General features: G+C 44.4%; 1 protein-coding gene across 4 annotated transcripts in view; it reads left to right on the forward strand.

Annotated features, from left to right (window-relative positions):
- Window positions 1–23,535, forward strand: part of nfixb (nuclear factor I/Xb) — a 142,258-nt gene that overhangs the window by 40,617 nt on the left and 78,106 nt on the right. For 2 of the 4 annotated variants that reach the window (XM_062438964.1, XM_062438965.1), the window contains exons 1-2: window positions 127–338; window positions 940–1,471. In XM_062438964.1, coding sequence (XP_062294948.1) covers window positions 180–338; window positions 940–1,471 — 691 coding nt within the window. In that variant the 5' untranslated portion in view covers window positions 127–179. Of the gene's footprint in view, window positions 1–126; window positions 339–939; window positions 1,472–23,535 lie in introns of those variants that run through there. The other 2 variants (XM_062438963.1, XM_062438966.1) reach the window with 1 other exon arrangement.

Raw genomic sequence — 23,535 nt, forward strand, 5'->3', positions numbered from 1 at the left:
CTGTGCCAAATTTATGATGAGAGTGCAAAATGGTAACTACCAGGCCGTCTGTCTTCTTCTAGCAGTGTGGTTTTCTGTGGTGATTTCTGTCTGCTTTCAGTTTGTTGTGGAAATGTGAGTCTGGTTGGAGCTCCCTTATTTTTTTTGTTGTTGTTGCATGGTCGCAGAGATAGGGGGGAATGGTAATGGCTGATCTTTTAGCAGCGCATTTCAACAGTGGTCTTGTGGCGGCAAAGCTTGGCGGTGGTGGTGGTGGTGAGCGACCGGTGTGTGGCAACCCTGGCACAGGAACGCTATGGCGAGATCTGGGCTTTGTTGCCCAGAGATATGTAGTGAAGGTATTACGGTACAGCAGAATAACTTCTATCCTTTTTTTTTACAGCAGGGGAATCCGGGAGCGCAGCTTGCCTCAGCTTTTTTTTTCAGTTAGATTTTTGATTTTCATGCGTTTCGTAGTTTGTTTGCTTTGAATGTTTTTTTTGTTTTTTTGGTGTTTCTTGGTGAAAAAGGAGGCTAATTAACTCTTTGCATTACAAATTTAAAGTTGAGTTAGGATGAATGTTCCTCTTTATTGCTGCACCTTTATTTATGTTATCAGAATGGAAATAATGATCAAATATGACATTTTAGATTAGAATATTTATTTTAATAGCTTTTTTGGAATTTTAATATTTTACTAAACTATGTTTTTTATATTTTAAATTGATATGTAATTATAATAATTTGATTATACTAACTATTACAATTATCTGATATTTTATTAGTCTTACTATTAAACTAATCCCTCTTTTTTCATTAAAAAATACCTACATGTTTTTAAAGCTTTATTTTTTAGATTTGCATGCCCTTTACTATATAAACTATTTTATTTTGAAATCATCTTTTTTTTTAAGCCTCCAGACGCCTCACCTTTCTCTCTCTCTCTTTCTCTCCCACCAGGATGAATTTCATCCCTTCATTGAGGCCCTCCTCCCCCATGTCCGTGCCTTCTCCTACACCTGGTTCAACCTGCAGGCCCGTAAGCGCAAGTACTTCAAGAAGCACGAAAAGAGGATGACCAAGGACGAAGAACGCGCGGTGAAGGACGAACTGCTGGGGGAGAAGCCAGAGATCAAGCAGAAGTGGGCCTCGCGCCTGCTGGCCAAGCTCCGCAAGGACATCCGGCCCGAGTTCCGCGAGGACTTTGTGCTCACCATCACGGGGAAGAAGCCCCCCTGCTGCGTGCTGTCCAACCCAGACCAGAAGGGCAAGATCCGCCGCATCGACTGCCTCCGCCAGGCCGACAAGGTGTGGCGGCTGGACCTGGTGATGGTCATCCTGTTCAAGGGCAGCCCCCTGGAGAGCACGGACGGGGAGCGGCTGGTCAAGTCGCCGCAGTGCTCCAACCACGGCCTGTGTGTCCAGCCGCACCACATTGGAGTGACAGTGAAGGAGCTGGACCTCTACCTGGCCTACTTCGTCCACACACCAGGTACGTGGGCAGACCCCGCTGTAATTACACATACCGCACACACACACACACACACACACACACACACACACACACACACACATACATAGGTCAGTCGGTGTTGCACACACTCTGGCATGTGAGCTGCAGACTGGAGTGCCCTTCAACGTGCACCAGAGCCAGGCTTTGATAAACACAACAAACACACTCAGGACTAAGATATGAATTTAAAGGGACAGTGTGCGCAGTGTAAATCTTCTTAAAAAAAAAAAAAAACTACTCCTGAGTTAGATGTTTCTGTCTGGTTTAAAGAGATTCTGAGAATTTGACAGTAAGGCTTAAAACCTGTGTTTACCTAGAGATATGTTTGCGTTGGTACATTTGTTCAAGTATTTGTGGGCAAATTTGTCTAAATCCAAATGTGCATGTTTCCCAGCGCCGTCTGTAAACAAAAGCATCTGCAAACCTGTTTATCTGCACGCGCGTGTGTGTGTTTGTGTGTGTGTGTGTGTGTGTGTGTGTGTGTGTGTGTGTATACGTGTGTGTGGGAGAGAGGAGCATGTGTGTGGCAGTTTGTCATGTGTCTGTAATCCATGTGTATGTTGTTGTGAGATTGGTGTCAGTAGTGGTGCGGTGTATGTGAGTGAGTGTGTGTGTGTGTGTGTGTGTGTGTTTGTGTGTCTGCGGGCTCTTTTGTGTGTGTGTGTGTGTGTGTGTGTGTGTGTGTGGTGGTCTGGAGAACGCAGTGACAGCTGGCCCAGTCCCAGGTAGTTTAGGAGGCAGGGAGAGTCAGCCTGTCTGCAGCCTCAGCCTCCTCAGCCTTAACGCCACTCTGCTCTGCTTTCCTCCACCGGCCAGCGCACACACACACACACACACACACACACACACACACACACACACACACACACACACACACACACACACACACACACACACACACACACACACATCAGACACTTCCAGACACAGGAGCTCTCCCACATACACAACTCACCCAAGCAGCCTTGTACGTCGTTCATACCATTATACTGAACACACACACACACACACACACACACACACACACACACAAGTAAGTTGAGAGTTTTTCTGTTTATGACAGCGTGGCTCTGCCTCTGTTTGTTTATGAGATGTTTTATTTTTCCATCTTCGGCACACATGTTTCCTGCTGCGACCGTAAAGTTAAAGTAGAGGAGGGTGAAAATATTTGAGTGTAACGTCTATACAAACCTGCAGGCGCTGCTGGAAAACGACCCACATTGTGAAACATAATGGTTCAGGTTGAGCTCAACGGGGGAAAAAGTCATATTGATTTGAGCAATAAGTAGATTTACTATATTTAAGTAGGAATGATTTACTTAACAGCAATACTTAACATAATGATATTCATTTACTAACAGTGTTTTTATTGTTGATGTACAACTACAACGTAATATTTAGCTATACTCATTTAAAGCAGGCATAATTATATTTGAAGTATATCATAATTAGTGGGGTATTCCTGCACAAACATCAGCAGCAGCATTGAGGTGTTTCGAAGTGTGTGGACGTCTTGTGATTCAGTTTTTAAAAATGGAGAGAGAAGGGGAAAAAAGTCTTTATAAACCAATGAAATGTATGTATGGTAATGGTTGCGCAGGTGCTGTTTGTCACTCAAGCTTCATATTTGTTTATCCTATATGTGACTAGTTAAAGCAGCAGTAGAGTAATTGAGTGTAATGCTGTGTATTCACTATTGAAGCCCAGCTGCACTGTAAATACTCCATATTAGCTGTGACTACAGTTTGAATAGTATTCAATTACAATTTGATAAAAGAGCAAACACATTTTTTTTTTGCCCTTCATCATTAAGTTACTGGCATGTTTCCAGCATCCAGGAGCTTGCAGGTGGATTCAGGTGTAACTGCCCCCCCGTCACACACACATACACACACACACACACACACACACACACACACACACACACACACACACACACACACACACACACACACACACACATATACTGTAGTTACAAACCCCTTCTTCTTCTTCTGCCCCTTGTTATTATTATCCCGGGCTCTCTTACCACAGACTGGCATACAGTTACAGGGGCTTAATTCTTCTCCTTGGCAGGGAGGTGCAGCGTTCCTCTGTGACAGAGTACCCCATGCCAGGCTCCTTTCAGCCCAGTGTGTAACTCGGCTTGAGTTTGCGGGGCCTCCGTGAGCGCTTCTTCCTGTTCCACAATGCGCCGTGGCGAACCGCGGCTCAGATTAGCTCCCAGCGCAGCCTGGTGCCCCTCGGAGTAAAGCCTTTATTTACCCGCTGCCAGGATTCAGCAGCCACTCAACCGCCCGTACATACTCTGCACTAGCCTTCATCTGTCTGCTGCGTGTTTGCATCACATTTGTCTTTTTTTTTAGTACATATATGAAGATTCTTGATTTTATCTGTTTCAAATATCTGTATTTTTCACTGGAGAGAACACACACATTTTCTCAATTGACTAGGAGCTTTTTTTAAAATAAGGGCAAAAAGCTTGTGTTTTGTCTTAAATGTAGTATTGTTCATTTTTGTGTTTCCCTTCTTTTGTCTAAAAACGCTGAATGCGCCTACAGCCGAAATACACCAGGCACGAACGGGCCGCTACACTGCAGCTGTATAAGGCCCACAACAGAGTGCTTCCATTATATTAAACTGAAGCTGCTACACTGACCACAGACACCAGGTATGAGCAGATCATGCTGCTCATCTCAATTTTTATGTTTTCTTCTCTCTAAGCGAGGCTACGTAGCTCCAACTGGTAAAAACTACGTAGAACTGTGTAAAAAACGAGCACAACCTGTTAAAAAATGATTCAAATGAATAGCTCATTGCACTAGAGGCAATGTGACGCAGCAGTGCAACATTTAATTTTACATTGCACATTAAAATGAATAACTCAAATCAATGTGAATCCATGATCCTGTAGTTTAAAAACCATCTATTGAATTAATACGGTAACACTTAATTCAGCCTACGCTTCCAAACCGCGTTATCACTTGGCAAAACTCAATGGCTGGCACGCCACCACGCGCCACAACGACAAAGTCTGTGTAGCAGGTTTAAAAAAAACACAAAAAAACCCTAAAAACGCTGCTCCGCCCCACCTATGTGACGCACCGCATCCGAGCCTGGTGTATTTCGACCGTAGAGCCGCATCTGCCAACAGAGGCGCGAGTCCAGTGTTGTTGGAGGGAGAGAAGGTCTCTTAATTCTGATCCCGCTCAGATTTTCCACAGCAACATCAAAAAGCGGTCTGCGCAGCATCTTGCACATACACGACTAGAGTGGAACAGAGAGAGGATGTGAGGAAATCACTCCGAGAAAAAAACAACCAAAAAAAAACCAACCCACAACATCCACCTTCGTGAGCTCAGATTGCGTTGTTTTTCAGGAGGGCCGGCTGGGGTTAACCAGAGTTTACAGAGGACAGACAGACAGACAGACATAGCGTGGCTCCATTCTAACCTTTGGGGTGGCAGCGTTACAGTTTTATTCTTAGCTCTCCCATTCCAGGGTGTCTGTGTCTTGCGGAAGCCATCAGTTGCCAGGCCTGATGATTGGATCGCAGCCGCCTCGGCCGGCCCGTCCCCACCGCAGTGTTTCACTTCTCTTGTCCCACTGATGTCACTGTCGCCAGCTGCGGGGGGAGGAAGGAGGGGGGCTCTGCTTTCAAGCGGCGTGATTGACAGGACAGGACAGGAGATACTACCCCCCACCACCACCCTCCTCTGTTTCTGCTTCCCCACAGTACACTATGTGTCTCTGCTTTTGTCCAATTATAGACTTCGGCCTTCCAGGCGGGGCAGTGAAGGCAGGCTAGCTGGGACAGATCAAAGCCACTCCGGCAGGGCAGAGCTTCACTCTGATCTGCACTTCTGCTCTGCAGCTGCAAAGTTTCTCTACCAAAAAAACCCAGCCCCATCGTTTTCTTTAGACAAATACCTGGCTTCACACACACGCACACAGACACACACGCACACGCACACAGGATGATATAATTGTCGTGGGCTTGATGAGAGTCGACCCCAAAATTTTCTTTTCACTGATTCTGCTGCATCTGATGATGATAACAATAATGGTTCAGGGATGTGCAGGAAGTGAAGGAGATAGGAAAAGAGTGAGGAGGGGAGCGGAGGGGATCTGATCTCATCTTTGATCACATGTCTGTCGAAACGCAGGGAAAGAAAAAAAACAAAAAAAAAGTCTGGCTCGCCAGTTGGGCGCTGCCGTGGGCCTTTTTTCTCCACCTAGAGACCCCGGATCAGGTCATGTTTTTCGAGCGACGTGTTCCGTATTTGTCAGTCTGACGAATCCGCACAGTTCCAGCATTAGTCATGTTTGGACCTGGTGCTGCCTCATACGGCTTTCATTACTCGAGCTGTTATGATAAAAAGATGTTTCTGAGAGCGCAGCCTCCATATCTGTACTGTGTGCTGGAGACAGACGAACCAGAGAGGTGCCTGAGCCAGGTCCCAAAGCCAACTCTGTGTGTGTGTGTGTGTGTGTGTGTGTGTGTGTGTGTGTGTGTGTGTGTGTGTGTGTGTGTGTGTGTGTGTGTGTGTGTGTGTGTGTGTGTGTGTGTGTGTGTGTGTGTGTGCCAGACCGCACCATATCTCCACGCCGCTCTGGTGAGACTGTGCAACCTTAAGGAGATGTTCATTTACCCATCAGTGTGTCTGCGCGCATACTCCCGACATTACAAATGGCCAAGAGAGTGTCTTTTAATAGAGGCGAACAAAGAGAGGAATCGACAGGCAGACAGACGGCCAGACCGAGAGACTTAACGCCTTCACATCACACTAATCCATCAAACACATCTTATCTGCTTTGCCCAATATCCTGAGCTTCAAAAGGAGGTAACGTTATCAGATGCAGTTACATAATGAAGAGGAGACCAAACAAGACACAGTGGGATTTGTTGTTTCGTTTTTACACACCAAGATGTCTAAGTGTGTGTGTGTGTGTGTGTGTGTGTGTGTGTGTGTGTGCGTGTGTGTGTGTGTGTGTGTCTGATGGTTTATGGAGTCTATGCATTGTGGCCTCATTTTTTTAACCAGAATGTGTCAGAGCAGTAACGCTCGTACAATAAAACCGTGTTTGTTTTTTCACCCAGTAAGTTGCTGAGTGGTTGCAGGAGAAGAAAAGAGTGGAATCGTTATTGATGAAAAGAGTGGAGGGGAGGGGGGGGGGCAAAAAAAAAAAAAAAAAATCTCTCACTCTTCTTTTATTTGGCTGAGCGCGTTGTGCAGAGCGGAGGATTTCTGGACGGGGAGCAGAATTGTGCTCCAGTGTTCTGGCACCGGTCCGTAACCCGGGCCGACAGAGAAATGGAGAGTGTCGGCGCCGAGGGAGCCACATTCATCTGGTGTGAAAAACACTGCTGGTCCGACACTTTCAACGGAAACTTTTCTTACGCTTTGTTGTCATTTGAAATAATGTGCCCAATAAAGTTTGAGCTTCGGCAAGCCCCTCTCATGACGGGACAGTGTCAGTGACACTGTTGTGATTTAATATGCACTGAGGCATAGGGGCCTCCAACCGCCCATGCTTGGCCCATTTTCAGAGTCCCAGTTTTTCCAGTTGCTTTTCTGCAGCGTGTGTGTGTGTGTGTGTGTGTTGTAGAGGAAGGGAGACAGAAAAGAAGAGTGGAGTATGCGGAGTGTAAGGAATTGCTGGTAAACAGATTATTCCAGTGTGATAGGGCTTCCAAATAAATCAGAGAGAAAGACGCGAACCGTTCCGCCGATGCTCGGCCCCCCGATCCCCTGACCTCCTTTAACCAGTTTCTCCCAACTTTCACCTCTCTATAGGTCCGACCGCTGAGCAGCTCTACGGGCTTGGTAGCAGTCCAACCCGCTTCATATTCACTGTAATTATCCAGTTTAGTGAATAACACTGGAACAGATACACAAAAGACTAGAGTATATGATTGAATTAAGTTCAATCTTGAAACAAAGGTCAGGTCTTAGCTTTGCAAATAGAAAAATTCCTTGTACCAGAAAGTGCCTATTGTGGCTGACATGGATTAGCTTTATTTCCTAATTTCACTGTACAGTGATTTTTAATTATTTGTATAATTAAGGTTAATAAATAAATGTTATGGTGTCTCTTTTTAGCAATTTAGCAGCTCACTTTTTTTCTTTTTTTAAAAAATTCTGCTGCAGGTTTTTCCTCTTTCATTAGCAAATAGTTAAAGATATGTAGCAAACAAAAATCTATTAATTCCTCCAGTAATTAAATTGCTTAATAATACGCATTAAAAACCACATTAATGAATATAGTGAACACATGCAATAAAATAAATAAGCGAGTCAACCCAAGCTTTTTATCTATGGAGCGTTTGCTGTATTTATGTATTTGTGTTCCTCAACGGCTTTTTAAAAAAGAACAAAATGAAAGAAACACAAAATACGCACATATCCCCTCCAGCACCCCCCCTTCCTCCCTCCTCCCTCCTCCCTCCTCGCTTTCTTTTGTGTGTTATTTTTGGTCTCTAACACCGTTCGGTTTCAGCGTGTGAATTTGCGCGACCAGTCCTCTCTTTCTCTGTACAGGCGCCAGGCCTGAAATCTGTCCGTCCCCCTAAAAACATACGTATACCCACGCAGGCTTGGCTTCTCCGCCGCCTGAGCCGAGGGGCAAAGAGCAGGAGGAGAAAAGAGAGGAGAGGTGAGGGACAGCAGAAGAGAGAGTGGGGAAAAAAGGAAGGGAGAGAGCCGTTCTTTTCTGGGCCGGTTCCCAGCCAGCCAGATTCTGATCAGCCCGCCTTGCGCCTTGTTCCCTCGGTCCAGTGGAGCAGAGCACGGGGGAGACTGCCCTGTAATTGGGACAGCTCTTTCCATACGGAAAAAACGGCACAGGAACACCGCGACACCACCGAGTACAAAACCCCCTCGCCCTCCCTCTCCACCCTTCTCCTTCGCTCTCTGTGCTTTTATAAAACATTTTTTTTAATTTCTTACTTTTATTTCAAACCGTCTCGAAATCGAGCGACGCTTTATTTCAGAGCAATTATACGCAAACAAAATCCTCTTAAATAAAATAACCCAAATAAAATCCTTGAAATGAAGCACTAATAATGAATAGACGAATAAACGTCTCCCCCTTTTTTAAAATACATTTTCTCCTCTTCTGTGTTATTTATCCCGTCGTTTAACGGTAATAAACGTCAGTCATTGCTTTTAGGGTGATATCGAGCACTGATATAAAGTAAAAAGAAAAGCGTAGAATAAAGATGATGCAAAATGCCATGCTGAAAACAAAGAGAGAGGGAGGGCAGATATTCAGGCTAGTGGGGCTGGTTGGCAGCGTTTGGCACCCAAAGCTGCAGCTCTGTTTAGAAGGTGCCAGCTTTTCAAACCGACACACAGTCTCTGCCAACTTCTCTCCTTCTGATCCTTTTCTCCCTCTCTCATTTTAACAATTTTCCCCCCATATCCTTGTTTTCGTTTAACACTTCTTCCCCTCTGCGTGTCCCCTTACGCCCCCCTACCACCTCTAGTGTGGATGCTTTCTCACAGCGGGCAGCACCGGAAAAAAAAAAGAAGCTCGACAGTTAAACGTAGAGCTCGTATTTTTTTGTTTAGATTTCGCGTCGGCGTGTTGAGTAAAACATAAAAATGGCTATCGTGTTACTGGACTTAATCTTTTTCCTCTTTTTTTTTTTTTTTTGTATCCTTCCTTCAAAATATTTTCCACCAGCTTTTTTAGCAGAGCGAATATTGTTACTCAGTGTGATGGTGCTGCTGTGGATTCAGGTCCAAAACAAAATGGAGGATAAAGCGCAGCTCCTCTCCAATCAGAGGACAGAATGAATCCACATGTGGGTGGAAAAAAAAGGTTACGGCCAAATTAACAACTATGAATGATTTCCCTCCTTTAAAAAAAAAAATGCAAATGCAATTTTTTCCATTTGTGTTCCTTCAGTTTTTGACTAAAAGTCCTCAGGTGTCTTCACAGGCAGAGCAGGAAATAGCAGTCAGGATTTAGGAGGATTTGAAGGACATGTATTGTACATCATTCAGGACAGAGACCCCCGGGGGCCCTTTTTGGAGGAACGTGGTGCCGTGAGTGATGGGAGAAAGCGTTAAACGCTGGGCGTGGGGGTGGATGGAATTACTCAATAATGATCAGAAAATTAGAGCCATTATTGAGGGAGAGTAAACAGGCCTCTCTAAGTGTGAAAGGCCTCTATTCAACCAGGACCAGGAGCAGAACTCCTTTCTTCCTTTCATGGATCCACCCATGGCCTCGAGAGCCCTGCTTTTGTTCCCTGAAATAACAGAGAGAATATATGGGGTCGCAGGGATGGGGGGTCCTGTTCCCATTGCGGAGCGCCCTATGGAATAAAGCTATTGACTTTTAATGTACAGTCCAAGTAGAAATATCCTTTTCTTCATTATTTTCTGTTTATTCCAACAGCTGTTCCGGCTCCCGACTCATAGTTTAAAACGTTTTTAATCAGACTAATTTGTCTAATTAACTGTCTGTGATGCATTTAAATAAGTTGCTAAGTTCAGGCATTCAGGCAGCCTGCGTTCAAGTTTTTTGTTTGTGTGTGTCTGCAGGTGCACCTGGGTGTCTGCTCCCCTTTTTCTCTCCTCCGTCAACACTTTAAAAGGCATCGCTCGCTTCTGCGCGCGACTCGTTGCGTCCCCAAGAGTCAGTAGTCAGGGGAAGACGGGTGTAAACTAGGCGCTAATGCGACTACTTCTGCGTTTGTCGGTGCAAATGTTCAGATTAATGAGAGATGGGTGAATAAATAAACCTCGCCACGGCTCCGAGCAGCTGAGCAGCAAATGCGGCACTCAGACCGGGACAAAGAAAATGAAGAGAGGGATTTACACTTTGAACAAGCCGTCAGAGAGAATAAAGGAGACTGTGTTTTGTGATTTATTTATTATTTTTTTTTCTCCTTCCTCACATCACGTTTGCTTCACAACTCTGCCATCAGATTCCTCCCTCCTTCACACAATCCACTGAAGACCCTCTCCAGGGCAGAGGCTCCGTCCTGCTTCCGGGCTCCCGTTCAAAAAAAAAAAAAAAAATCACCAAATCACCTGACACGATCACTCACTTTTCTCCGTCTGTTTGCTTTTCATGTCGGACAGGCCGGCTCCGTTTCACATGCATCATTTTGGATGTAGCATTCTCATTATACCCGTCAACTGTCAGCGCTCAACTCTCTCGTCTATAATTTCAGTCTCATTTGAATCCTTATTGGCAGCTTCGATGCATACATTTCATAAAAGATAGGAAAACAAGACATGTCCCCCCCCCCCCCCTTCTCTCTCTGGTGAGCAATAAAAATATGGAGCAGATCAGGGGGAAAGAACTTGAAGAAACTGCATAGTTTGTTTGGATTTATCAGAGGGACACATTTGCACATTTTCTATACATTATGGCACAATTTAGTTTTGTTGCATTAAAAAAAAAAAGTTGTGTGTCACCTTAAAGCCCCTAACAAACAGCCACGGAGCTATCATGCTCCACTGGCTAAATGGCCTTACTGTATCTGTCCAGAAAGGCTGATGAATAGAGTTGCCATGGCCACGTAGCTGCTTTTTTTTTTTTTTTTTTCTCAGTGTACCTTTCCTGGGTGATATCCAAGGAGTGTCAGCGACTGGCCTGGTTGGCACGGTGAGTTGCCATGCAGTGCTGGGCCGTTTCCGTGGCACTGCAGCCCACTGTGTGGGCAACCAGAGCACTGAGCTCTGCCAGAGGAATTCACTCAGATCACTTTCACTCTATAGAGGGCATCCCCGCACTCACATGGATAAGTAGACATCATATACATGCAGCTGCTGCACTCTGACTGCATATCAACATTTTTTCAGTCAGAATGTGATTTTTTTTTTTACATTCAAAGGAATAATGTATATTCCTTTGAGAGAAAGAAAGGATATTAGATTTGCTTGATGTTATGATATAGTATTTCTGGATATATAAAACACTTGTCACTGGATGTGGACCAAGTGAGATGAAAATGTCAAACTGTAATTTTAGAGCAGTTTTTTCCCTTAATGTTATTCACACATTTTGTACAGCTTAGTTCAGTCCACAGGGCTTACACATGAGTTTTATCCTCTAAGAAGCTCTAAGTACCTTTGTGAGATGGCAGCTCTGATATAGATTATGATTTAAAAATCAGAGGAGCCTGTGATGGAAGAGACTCCTCAGCCTTGAAGATTTAAGTCCCCATGTGTAAAATTATAACAATACTTATAAAATCAAATCTTATTCTGTTTTCTGATCTTATTATAAGCTGCCACAAACTGAACACAGAAATGACCATAAAGCACTGGTATTACAGCCAAAAAACGTCCCACTTTGTATACCCATGTATGTTTGGGTCAGTTACGCCCCAGAAAGGTCTCAATACGTGACATACCTCTTATGAACAAACTGCTCTAAAATGATACAGAAATGCAAACATACTTATCTGGGCTTCACAAAGGTAGCGTTCCATTAGACATAGAAGATAAGAAAAGCCATAGAGTTTAACAATGTAGCACACTTCTGAAACGTCATCGGTTCAAAATCATGTTGAAAGGCGTTTATGTTTCTAAAATCAGGAAACTTCATGAAGTATGAAGCTGTTAAAGGAATAGTCAAGTGTGTTTTTGACCTGGTAAAGAGAGCGCGGGCTCTTCTAGAACACAAACAGAACAAAAAGGGTTAAGTGGAACACTAAAAGAAGGGAGTCAAGTTGTGTAGATTTGTGCACGGTTTATTTAAGCTGCCAAACTCCTTTCACTTTTTACTTCTTCATAATCTGAAGCTGCTCCACCCTTGCATCCACCTGTAGCCTCTGATTGTTTCCCATGGAGGAGATTTGTTATCTTCACTCCCCAATCTCTCTCTCTCTGCAGTCTTAAACACACTCTGTGGGGAGAAGCAAGATCAGAGCCTTAACACAAAACCTTAACTACGGTATAAGCGCTGCGTATTCAATAGAACAGTTGTGAGTTGAATTATCATTCACAAACACGAGCCTGCATCTCTTCCCCTTTCATTTCTTTCAAACGCAATCTGCTTTTCCTCTTAAAAGATTAAGCTGACATCCCCAGTGGCTCCCTTTAAGTCCATAGGAGTGAAGTGTGTGAAATAGCTTTTTTTAGTAGTTGTTTGTATATACATGATAGAGAGTGTGTGTGTGTGTGTGTGTGTATGCATGCGTATGCTCATGTGTGCCGTAGAAGCAGGCCGAGCGACAACAAACGCTCTCCGCAGCGCAGCATATGAGCGTCCTCTCCGGACTCACCCGGTACCCCTCTAACCCCCCCCCCCCCCTTCGCTCTCACCCAGCACCTGAACCCACTTCACACCTGATGCCTGTGGTCCATGTATGTACACACATAACGCAAAGATAAAAATATACACGCTATACCGACATGACCCAGCTGGAACCGGAGATTAGATATCGGTCTGTTCGTGTGGGGCGCGCCGCCCTGAGAAAAAGGGTGAGGCCTCCCCGACCGGGTCCCCCTCACTGGTGTTTAACTGGGTGCAATCTGTCGCAGCAGAAGTAGAAAGTTATAAAACCATACGATCTTGAAATGTGCCCAAAATCCCGTTCTGCTTAGGAATGATCTGCTAATGATTTGAAATTGGGGGGTGGTAGCTGAGTATCACAATTAGACTTATTAGTAGGTTTTTTCACTCTCTCTCTTGTATCCCTCCACCACCACCACCACCACCACCAGGAGAAGCAGCAGCAGCAGCAGCAATAGAGCTCATCTACTCTGTTATTTGCCCTTTGTGCGGTAACATCTGATTGGTGTATTATTAGACTGCAGACCACCCTGCTCCTGAGCCCTACTTGAGTTTCGATTCTTCTGCTGCTCTCAGCTTTTAATGCGAGGCTCTCCTCCCGCAACCCCAGACAGTACAGAGGGAGCGCACCAAGGGAATTAACATAAAGACAGGAGGAGGAGGTGGAGGTGGAGGTGGGGGGGCACAGTCCGCTGCGAGTGTGTTCTGCTTCAGCGGAACGGTGATAGAGAAGGTAATCCAAACCCCGGTGTTTATTTTAAGAGCTGATGATCTAGAGATGGCCATTAAAAGCAGAGGGCTAACAATTTAAGAGCAGTAAATCTGAATGGAGGAGAGGAGTGGGTGTGGGCGGACGGGGGAGGGAAGAATGGGGGGGGAGGGAAGAATGGGGGGGGGGGCTCTCCACTGCTTTCTCTGTCCCTCTCTCTCTCTCTCTCGCGCTCTCTCTCTCTCTATGCGGAGCACAAAAAAAAAAATACTTGAGATGACAGTGAATTAGAGCAATCTGGCCTTCATTCTGCGGTTAGATTTTTATCTGCGGTTTTGGCCCTGAGAGCATCTCAGATCCCTGCTTTGCTTTTTCTTTTTTTCTTTTTTCTTCATGTGCCTGCTCTTTTTTTTATTGTTGTTTCTGTTCTTTTCATCTGAGTTTACTTTCCCTTCTGGCCTGGCTGTAAAACCGACCCTAAAAAGATCCCATTCACACCGAAGGCATCAGGAACGGTCCCATTATCCCCACTACCTTGGTCCAGAGTCTCCACCAGGACCTAAACATACTTGCTAATGTGATTACTCCGAGGCCAACTTTTCTGCTTTTGATACACTCTTTTTTTACCGCCCCTTTGATGGACTGAAAGATTTTGTCTTTGGGCATGGATTCAAACTACACACCAGGCAGCTACGCGGGGAAATCCTTGCGATAAGAGCTACGATTATACTAGTAAACTAAAGATGGCTTACACAAAGAGAGAGCTGCTATTTCACCATCTTTGAATGCAATCTTCTAAGAATGAGTGTTTACCCCACACAAGGGATGTCACAATCAATATACAAACCCACGGCCTTCAATTTCACTTTTGGATACTTTATATAGAAAAGAGCATTTACTGTAGATCATTCGAGGCCGTCGTTTAGCCGCTGACTGTGCTATGCTGAAGCCTTCGTCCCAGTGAGACCCATTTGATGTTACCCAAAACCCAACTTACAAAAAACTGTGGTTCCCCTCCTCTAGACTCTCGCCCGTCTCCTTTTCATTGGGCTTTAGATGTGTGATGAAGTAATCCCGACATATTTTATATCCTAATGCAAAACAAACAGTGCCAAATTACACACATTCTTCCCCCATACTGATTCGTGGAAGTTGTTAACCAAATAAAGCTCCCTTTTCTCTTTCTCTCTTTCCATCTCGCCCCGCTCTCAGTGGATCTGTCCTGGCTAGAACTCTTAACTGAAATAGCCTCGAGCACAGAGCTTCTTTTGTGGTCAGGCTTCTTTTTTTTTTTTTCTACAAGGTGTTTGTGAAAAAGAACAGGATTTTCTCTCCTGGGCTCAGGTCCCTCCAATCGCTCCACCGCTGCCTGTCTGGCTTTCTTTGTCCAGGTCTGCTCTGGTAAACAGCCGTGTCCTACACACACAGTTTATCACACACCGGGGTGAAACTGTGCTGATTTTATTTTGGAAAGGCTCAGGTTTTTCTTGGAATATCTCTCAACTGTTTCTTGGCATCTTTCGTTGTAAGCTCCTGTTTCTTTTTCTCTGTATGGAGCTGTACAACTTGCCCTGAACATAGATGCCAGGTGCACCGCACAGGGCATCTGCAGCAATGCCAGTGTCCAGCTTGCAAACGTGGGCTGCTTCAGTTAGCACGATAGCCTAACGCATCATCCTAAACAGGAGGATGCTCTGCACTAGTAAAAGCCAGTTATCTATGTCCTTGAATGTACCGATAGACATTTCAAGACCACTTGTGTCCTCTGGCTCTCAACCCTTTCTAAGGCAAAATTGTAAATATAAGCTTGAGCAAAACAGTTAAATGTTAAATCTACTGGACACAACACGAGGTAGGAAACTGTTCTTGAGTTGCTCTTTACAGGCAGAAACCTGCATTTGTTGAATGTCCGGCCCCACCCCAATCAGTGATGTCAAGGCTGATTTTTGCCTTTAAGAACGGATGGAAAACATGTGCGGTCACTGCAGCTTTTCTTATTAGTAAGACTACAGTATTCAGCTTTTGAGAGGAGAAATAACACATTTTGCCCATTACAAATAAAAAGTTTGATTCATTAGCAATAAAAAACACCCTCTGATTTCAGTACACCCATAGGATTTGCTGCCTACAGTCTTACTTAGTCTGGTTAATGTTTGCAAACTTCAGATAGGCACATTACTGATGCTGTTTGCTGTTGCCCTTTGGTTTAGGATTTACCATCATCCCGTAAATGTCACATGAGGACACAGTGGCCTCGCTTAAAGGGGTGGAAACAAAGTAGACCTTTTTCATGAGGGACATCTTAACATGTCACAGCAAGAGAAGCACAGGTGTAATTAGTAACATTAATAATGGCTGCAGCCTGTTTAGTTTTGCCAGTTTTAGGCCTCTGCTGTTGTGTATTAAGGCTCAATGGTATGTCTTCATGGGACACAAATATAGATCTGAACCGTGAGTTCCACCTGGTCTCCTCCTGCTGTGACAAGTCAAAATATCTGCCATGAAAAAGGTCTCAGAACCAGAACAAGATGTGATGTCACGGGTCTGGCGCAGGAGTTTGTTGTAGCATTGTAGCGCTTGTCAGTCACATGAGCTTCAATGAAAGTTGTCCAACCGTCCACCTTATAGAGTCCAGTGCTGTAACAGTTTTATGTCCAATGTGATTTTATATTACAAACACAGCAGGCAGATGGCAATCTGTTCTCTAAGGCTTGTACCAAGGTTTACGAAATACTTAGGTATGGTAATGAATGGTATTATTTACGTACCTACTTGTGCACCAATGAGTGCACTTAGGGCATTTAAAAGTATATTTACCAGGCAGCAGATCAGGTATGACTCATTACTTGGCTAACACCAAAATAATCTTTCTTGGAAACGTCTTCTTTGCACAATATTAACTAAACATGGTGATGCTTTAGGAGGTAAAAACATTATGTTAAGATCAGGGCATTAAAAGCAGCAGCAGCAGGGCGACAAGCTGTAGTAGTTTTTCCACTATTATAGTCGTGGACTATGATCATTCCTACTTCACAGCCTGGTAAACTGCCCTCACCATTCAAAGCTTTATATGCATCTTTCAAATGGCAAAGCTTTGATTTCTTAGGGATGCGCACAACCAGTTTGTGATTAAATCTGCTCGACTGGTGGTTACCAACATAGGGTTTAGATTCCCAAGAAAGATCGGGTTAAATGGGTTAAATGGGAAAAAATGTGCTTCACAAAATAAGGCTTATTTTTTTCAACATATTTCTTGACATTTTCCTGTGAAATGTGGGATAATATTACCTTTTCAAGAACTTCAAATAAAACAGTCTTAGAAGGAAAACCACTTGTCGGTTGAACCACACCGCTCATGTCCATACTGAGGCCGTAACCTGCAAGGTCAAATGTAGACATTGGTCACAAGCAAAACCAGTAGGGCTCCAGTTAGAAGTACAGTATGAGAGACTAAGTTTTTCAAGTTGCCCTACAAACAGTACAGAAGTGTAGCAGTACAGTCTAAATTAAAGGCTGGATGTGTACACTATGTGCCTGTCGAGTTTTGTTTTGTGGTATGGATGATGTACTGTGCATGTGTCCATGCTGAGAATAATATTACTCGGTTAACGAAGTCATTTTTTAAGCAGTGACAGAAGGGCACACACGCGTCAACAAACACACACACTCCACCACTCGGGTCGACATGTGTTCTGCACAGCCTGTCATTACAGAAGCCTTGATGTGGTCACTGGGTGGCACTGAGGCCTCTTATTGTCGTTTTTATGACAACTTTCACTCTCTTGCTCTACAATACCCCCTTCCTCCCCTCCCCTCCCCTCCTTCTCCTTCTCTCTCCCTCATGTGTACCCTGATCCTCCTTCTTTCCACTCCATCCCTCCTCCCTCCTGTCTCCCACCTCGTCCAAACCCACATCCATTTCTCTTGCTGTTGCAATGGGACGCCTGTTTGTTTTTAGTGTGTAAACCATCCTGACACACATCCCCAGGGCAAAGGGCGGATATAGGAGTGTTCTTCGGTCGAAGGAAGGGGAGAGCAGGGGGGGTGCAGACAATTTGGTCTCCATTTGCAGAGGTACGAACTGGGTAGATGGAGCCCTTCCAGGCGTTGTTCCCAGCTTCGTCGATTGTGGCTGACAGTTATTGTTTTTGGTTTTTTGAATAATAGGGTTGGTTACTGCAGTGTGACATCCCACCATGACCCGCTGATGAGTGTGCTCTGTGTGTGTGTTTATATGTCGAGGCCTGTGTTGTAACATGTGAAATTCGAACACTAGTTTACCCAGGGGCAGGCCCGATGTTCACAAGAACGTTCTACTTTTTTGCCTGCGCTGCTCCACCTTTCACCTGTCACCTTACTGTTTTTCTTTGAGGATTTATGACATTATGATTTGTTTTTTATAGGTTGGAATTTATTATTCTACTGACTGACTTTGAATAAACCAGACCAACTGAATCTTGTAGCCTCCCTCAGGCGACGGGATACAGTATGGGGTGATCAGGTTCATGCTGCTGTTACAGAGACTTTTCTGTTAGAGGAATGAGTAGGACTGTAACATATACGTCTAAGAATGTTGAAGAAATTACCTTGAAATGAAAGCTTATGGGTGTTCATTAGATGCTGGTTTGGGGTGTCGGAGTCAGATATTTGAATAAAAGAATCCATATGTAGAGAGATACTTTGTGTACAAGGAGATGTATGAAGATTCCAGGTCATGGTTATCGAAGGAGGGTAGAATCAAGGAAGTATGGAGTTGGTTGTAGATACTTGAAGACATTTCACCTGTCATTCAAGGGTATTTTCACTTCTAACTGACTGGTGGGGAGTTCCAGGTATTTAACATCTGTGGGGTCATAATCAAAGTCATTGATACCATTTGGTTTGTTAGTGCTCCTGGCTGTTGTAATGATATAACCGTTGCTGCAGTCACCTGAGGTCATTGGAGATATCACATGAGGGCAAATGTGAATGGTAGTTAAGTTTCTTGGGAAGGGATGAAAGGACAGCATTGTAGATGGGGGATAAGTGATGTTGTAGACCTCCTCCTCTGTTGAGAGATGGTATATGTCCTCCCTATCCAAAGATGTATGTTGAAAGAGTGCCTCTTGTCTTCCAGGTGTAGGTAAACTGCTGAATCTTGACCTGAAGAGTTGGCCCTCCTGTGTTGAGTCATGCGTTTGTTTAATGATTATTTAGATTCCCCATCGTACAAGTCTGTGCGTTCCTCACTGCATTGGGCTGCACACACTAGATTGCCTTTCTTGTGTTTGGCTGTGCGGTCAGTTTCATACATCGTGAAAACTCTGCCCCTTGGATGAGAGGTGAAAGCATCTAGAACAAAGTCCAGCTAACCTGGATTCAACCCTGTTTGGATAAACTATAAGATTGTACACATACACACGCACACATTTTTAGTATTTCTTCACCTTAATTAACGAGGTCTTTGGGAGTTTACGTGCTGCGGCAGTGTTGGGTTTATGAGTCAAGGGAGTCACCTCGGGACAGCAACAGGTAAATCCTGTTTAGATCAGCCCCAAGGCCCTACTTGTTCCTTAATTTGGCTATAAACAACCCCTCCAACCTAATCACTTATGCGTCTCCTAATCTTGTGTGTGCACCCAACATCTTCTCATTTTTTAGGGAAACTTGCCACATTCTCTCATTTCTGTATCTTGTTTATTCTGCTGCTTATCTCAGACTCTGCTTAACACACACACACACACACACACACACACACACACACACACACACACACACAGACACACACACACACAGTGACAGTTCGATGCACTATGAGCACTTTGCTTCTCTCTGTTATGTTGCTCAACAGACTGCCGGGTCAATTGAGGTGACGAATGTGGAGCAGTGGGGCAAGGTGACACTGACACTGTTATGCCAACATACAATGACAGAATCTGCTTGTACAGTCAATGAACTGTGTCCAGGCACTGGACAGGGTGTCATATTTAGTTAGAGAGAATTAAATTAAGAGACATCCAGGAGTGAGATGGAATCCGACTGTTCCCCTTCCCCTGACCAGACAGTTAGCGTGAGTCTGTAATTAGCACCTCTAACTTTGTTAGCTCCTAATTTCATTTTCGTTGGAAGCCCCATGACTAGCCCTGCTAACAATGCGTTAGAGAAAAGATACAGCCCACATGGTTAATTGCAGGCTCAGTGACACACAGTAGCCTGCTACCTCCGACTTACTGTTTCACTTGGTGTACTGGTGGGGAATTTCAACACACAGCTTCCATCTTCTCATCTCCACTGTTCAGACATAGATAACTGTAGCTGTGGGTCATAAGCTGCACTCATTTTCACTTCTTACACAATTCAGCACAACTGTAGATTTAAATGATTGATTGTATTTGATACCAAGAAAAGTTAGTTATCTTCAATAGCTGTACTTTCATCATTTATATTTTAGGAGTAACATAATAACTCATTGGATTTATTTCCAATGCTGAAAGTGCTGACATTCATCATTTCCCATACTTTAAGCTATATAGCAGCACTGTTAAAAGATCTTTGAAAAGTAATGAGCTGTTGCCAGAGATGTTAACTTCATGCAAAAAAAAGCATAAAAGAGAGCTGCCTTTCTTTAAAGAGAGAGAGATGTCAGTGATCCTTATATTAATGAATTCAGAGAAATCATCACTGTGTATTTCAGAGTCAAAGTTGATTCGCTGTGACGGCTCCAGTGTTTTTTTTTCCATTATATGTGCATTTAGAAACCAGACAAGGACCAATAGGATTTCAGTGTTCCTCCTTGGTCCATGTGCTCCTGGTGTGAGTATAACTTACAGTAGCGTGGAGGGTCTCCTGAGGTCAGGGAGCTGAAAATCACAAAGACATGTGGAATGCTGAAAGTTGGCCAATACAAACAGGCAGGCCTGGCTCTCCATCCGTGCAGAGCTCAACAACCACCAGCTAGCCTACCACCGTCCTCTAGCTTGGACTACAGGGACTAGCAGAGGCTGGATGAAGTGAGTTTTGGACACTAGGGGGCAGAAGGAATAAAACTCGCAGAAACTCTCTCACAGCCCTGAAATGACTTTACCGTTAGCAAACAGTTGCCTTCATACACATCCAGACACAAGCTTTAAAGTCAGCATATTTTAACCTTGTTTGCTAGAAACAGCTGCCAATGGTTTAAATGGTGCGGTGAGATGCAACCAAACAGTAAAAATGTGGCATGGAAAAGCAAAACCGTTAGCTAAATGCGGCTAAAATCTGCGTAGAGTTTCTTTATTTTTGTTTCTTTTTTACTAGGTGTGTCTACTATTAATATTTTCCTTCATGACTCCATTTAGCTACTGCCTCATGTAGTTATTTGGAAAAGCAAACTGATTGTCAACATCATTTCATCCAAATTGATATATTTTTTCTGTTTGAAAGAGCTGACGGAAGAAATTAATTGTACCGTTAGCTTACCAGCTAGCTCTCACATTGCTACACTTCTCTTTGACTGTGTGCCTGTGTTGTGTCAGCAGATATTTACAAACCGATGACAGGCAGCGGCGTCACTGGTGTTGCAGCGACAAGTGAGACATAAATTAGTGTAGCCACATGACTGACGAACGGAGGAGTCATCGCGAGCGTGACCGAACTGGGCGTTACAGTGGCTAGGTGCTTGATTGTCTGAGCACATGAGAGAAGGGGAAAAACAAATGGCATTTTTAAGGTTTACATAGTTTACAAGCCGGTTTATTAAAGTTACAAGCGAAACCTTTGCATTTGCCCACAAAGTCCAAAGGTTTGCATTCTGAAACAAAAACAGACTTCACAAGGAGCTGACTGGGTTTTCTTCCCCCTATTTTCTAATCAAAACCATTACAGGCTTCACCCACAGAGGGGACCATCTACGAGGCTCAGTTTCTCTCCACGGCGCACATCCATAACAATAGAGGGCATTTTGGTCCAGCAGAACTCAGTTGGCTGCATCAAAATGAAGGGTGCAGTTAGGGTTTCACTTACAGAGTCAGAGAGAGAGAGGGAGAGAGCAAAAGGGGGGGTGAGAGAAAGAGAGAGAGAGAGAGTGAGAGAGGCAGAAAGAGAAAACAAACACACTGGGATTGTTGAATTATGGGTAAAGACAGCTGAGGCTAACCAGGTTTGGTTTCCACGGTGCAGTGGGGGGCTTATTGAAAAACAAAAAGTCTATGACTCAGTCTTGCTCTCAAGGAGACTCTCAGGCTGTAGACTTTCTCTCCCCCCAGAAAATTCAGCAAAAACACATGCAGTTAAATATAAAGGAGAACACCTTCAAAAACATAAAACCCCAGGGTTCAATATGGTCACAAAAAATGTTCCACGTATCCTCACTGTTAATGCCAAAAAGGGGAGGGGGGGAGGGGGGGGGGGGCTGCGAGAGAGAGGGAGGGGAGGGAGGGAAGAGTGAACGAGAGGAGGGATCTGTCCTCACATTTGCTATCAATTTAGGGCACTGAAAATAAGCACCAGGTTTCACTGGAGCCGAGTAGAACACCAGGAATGTTTTTCTATATAAAAACAGGGAGGGAGGGAGAAATCGAGAGAGAGAGAGACAGAGAGACGGCTGGGAAGAGAGCGAGAAAAAGAGAGATATACGGTTAAGTAAAGGAGTGAAAAAAAGTGAGAGACAAGGCAGAAAAAAAAAAAAAAAAAGCAGAAGAGGATTTCTGCTTGACAATAGCACCTTGGGTCCAGATGTGAGGCTGGAGTTTGACAGCTCATGAGGCAAAAAAAAAAAAAAAAAAAAAGCGAGGCAGTTTGTGAGTCACGGTGACCCGTACGACCCCGCTGAGAAAGCCAGATAGACGGCTTGATAACTGAACCCTGAAATGGACGTGAGTGTGATGCTCAGCGTGAGAGTGTAGGGTCAAAGGTGGCACATACAGGTGGATATTTACTGTAAAAAATGTACATTTTTATGCACATCTGTATTTGAAAACTGTAGTTGTTTTTTTTTTGCACACTTTCAGCTCCATTTGTGTAGGTGATGGTGTCAGTGGGGCTTGTAGAAAGCAGAGACTCCCTGAGGGCTCTGACTAGGCACAGCGGATGAAGGAGGTTATCTTTTGAGAAGAGAATCAATACATCTAAACCTGAGCAGCAACACCCCCTCCCCATCTCCGTCCCCCAAATTTCTGCTTGTGACACACTTTGAAACAGATGTAGCCAGCTTTGGAAGTCCCACTTTTCGAACGCCCGTTGCCTTTTTTTAGCAAATCCTGCCATGTATAAACCAGTGTTGGACACATAAACGCTTTTGAGAAAGGCTGATTATTATACAGCCAGCCAGGAGTTTGTATACATGAGGTCGGCGGATACAGTGGTCGTCTTTCACAGCGTGTTGGACTCCAAAGCGACAGTCTTTAAGTCGAGTGGTTGACCCTTCTAACAAAGCTCCTTCACCCGGCTCTTCCCACCAACAAAGTGCTGCTCTTAACGCTGATAGAAATAGTTGAAAAAGACTCGGGAGAGTAGAAACAAGGAGGGAGTTAAAGAGAAAGAAAGCGAGAGGGGAGAAAAGGGGGGTAAGAGACAGACCAGATGTGTCTTTTGTTTAGATTTGAACAGAGCGGAAAGGAAGGGTGTAGGAGTTAGGAGGCGAGCTCGCGAGGAAGAGAAAGAGAGAGGGAAAAGCAAGTGGGAGTGAGTGGATTTTTTTTTCTTCCTTTTTTCAGGCGACTGTAATGAAACCAAAGCATTCATAGCCGAGAGTATGTGGGGAGAGGGGGCTGCGCCATACAGTATGTGATTACCTACCAGCAAAACCACATTCATTATACTAATTGCTACAATGGTCCCGGCGGTTGGGGGCTGAAAAAGGGGGCGACGGCGAGAGGAGTTGCATTGTTAACATTTGTTAGGCTCATTGACTCCAGAATTTATGGTGTCTGTCATTATAGGTCGCTGGGATATTCTCCAGGGTCTGTATTTACAGAGAAACTGATAATCTGGAGGTCCAAGCTGAAGACCTGTTTCCTCTTAATCTTACGCGGCCATGAAACTCGACCGGAGGAGAGAGAGCCGAAATCAGCATCCCAAGGCCCCTGCAAAAAGCATGCGTCACAGCTTGCTATCG

Source organism: Scomber scombrus, chromosome 18, assembly GCF_963691925.1.
Source record: "Scomber scombrus chromosome 18, fScoSco1.1, whole genome shotgun sequence".
In the NCBI taxonomy this organism is placed as follows: domain Eukaryota; kingdom Metazoa; phylum Chordata; class Actinopteri; order Scombriformes; family Scombridae; genus Scomber; species Scomber scombrus.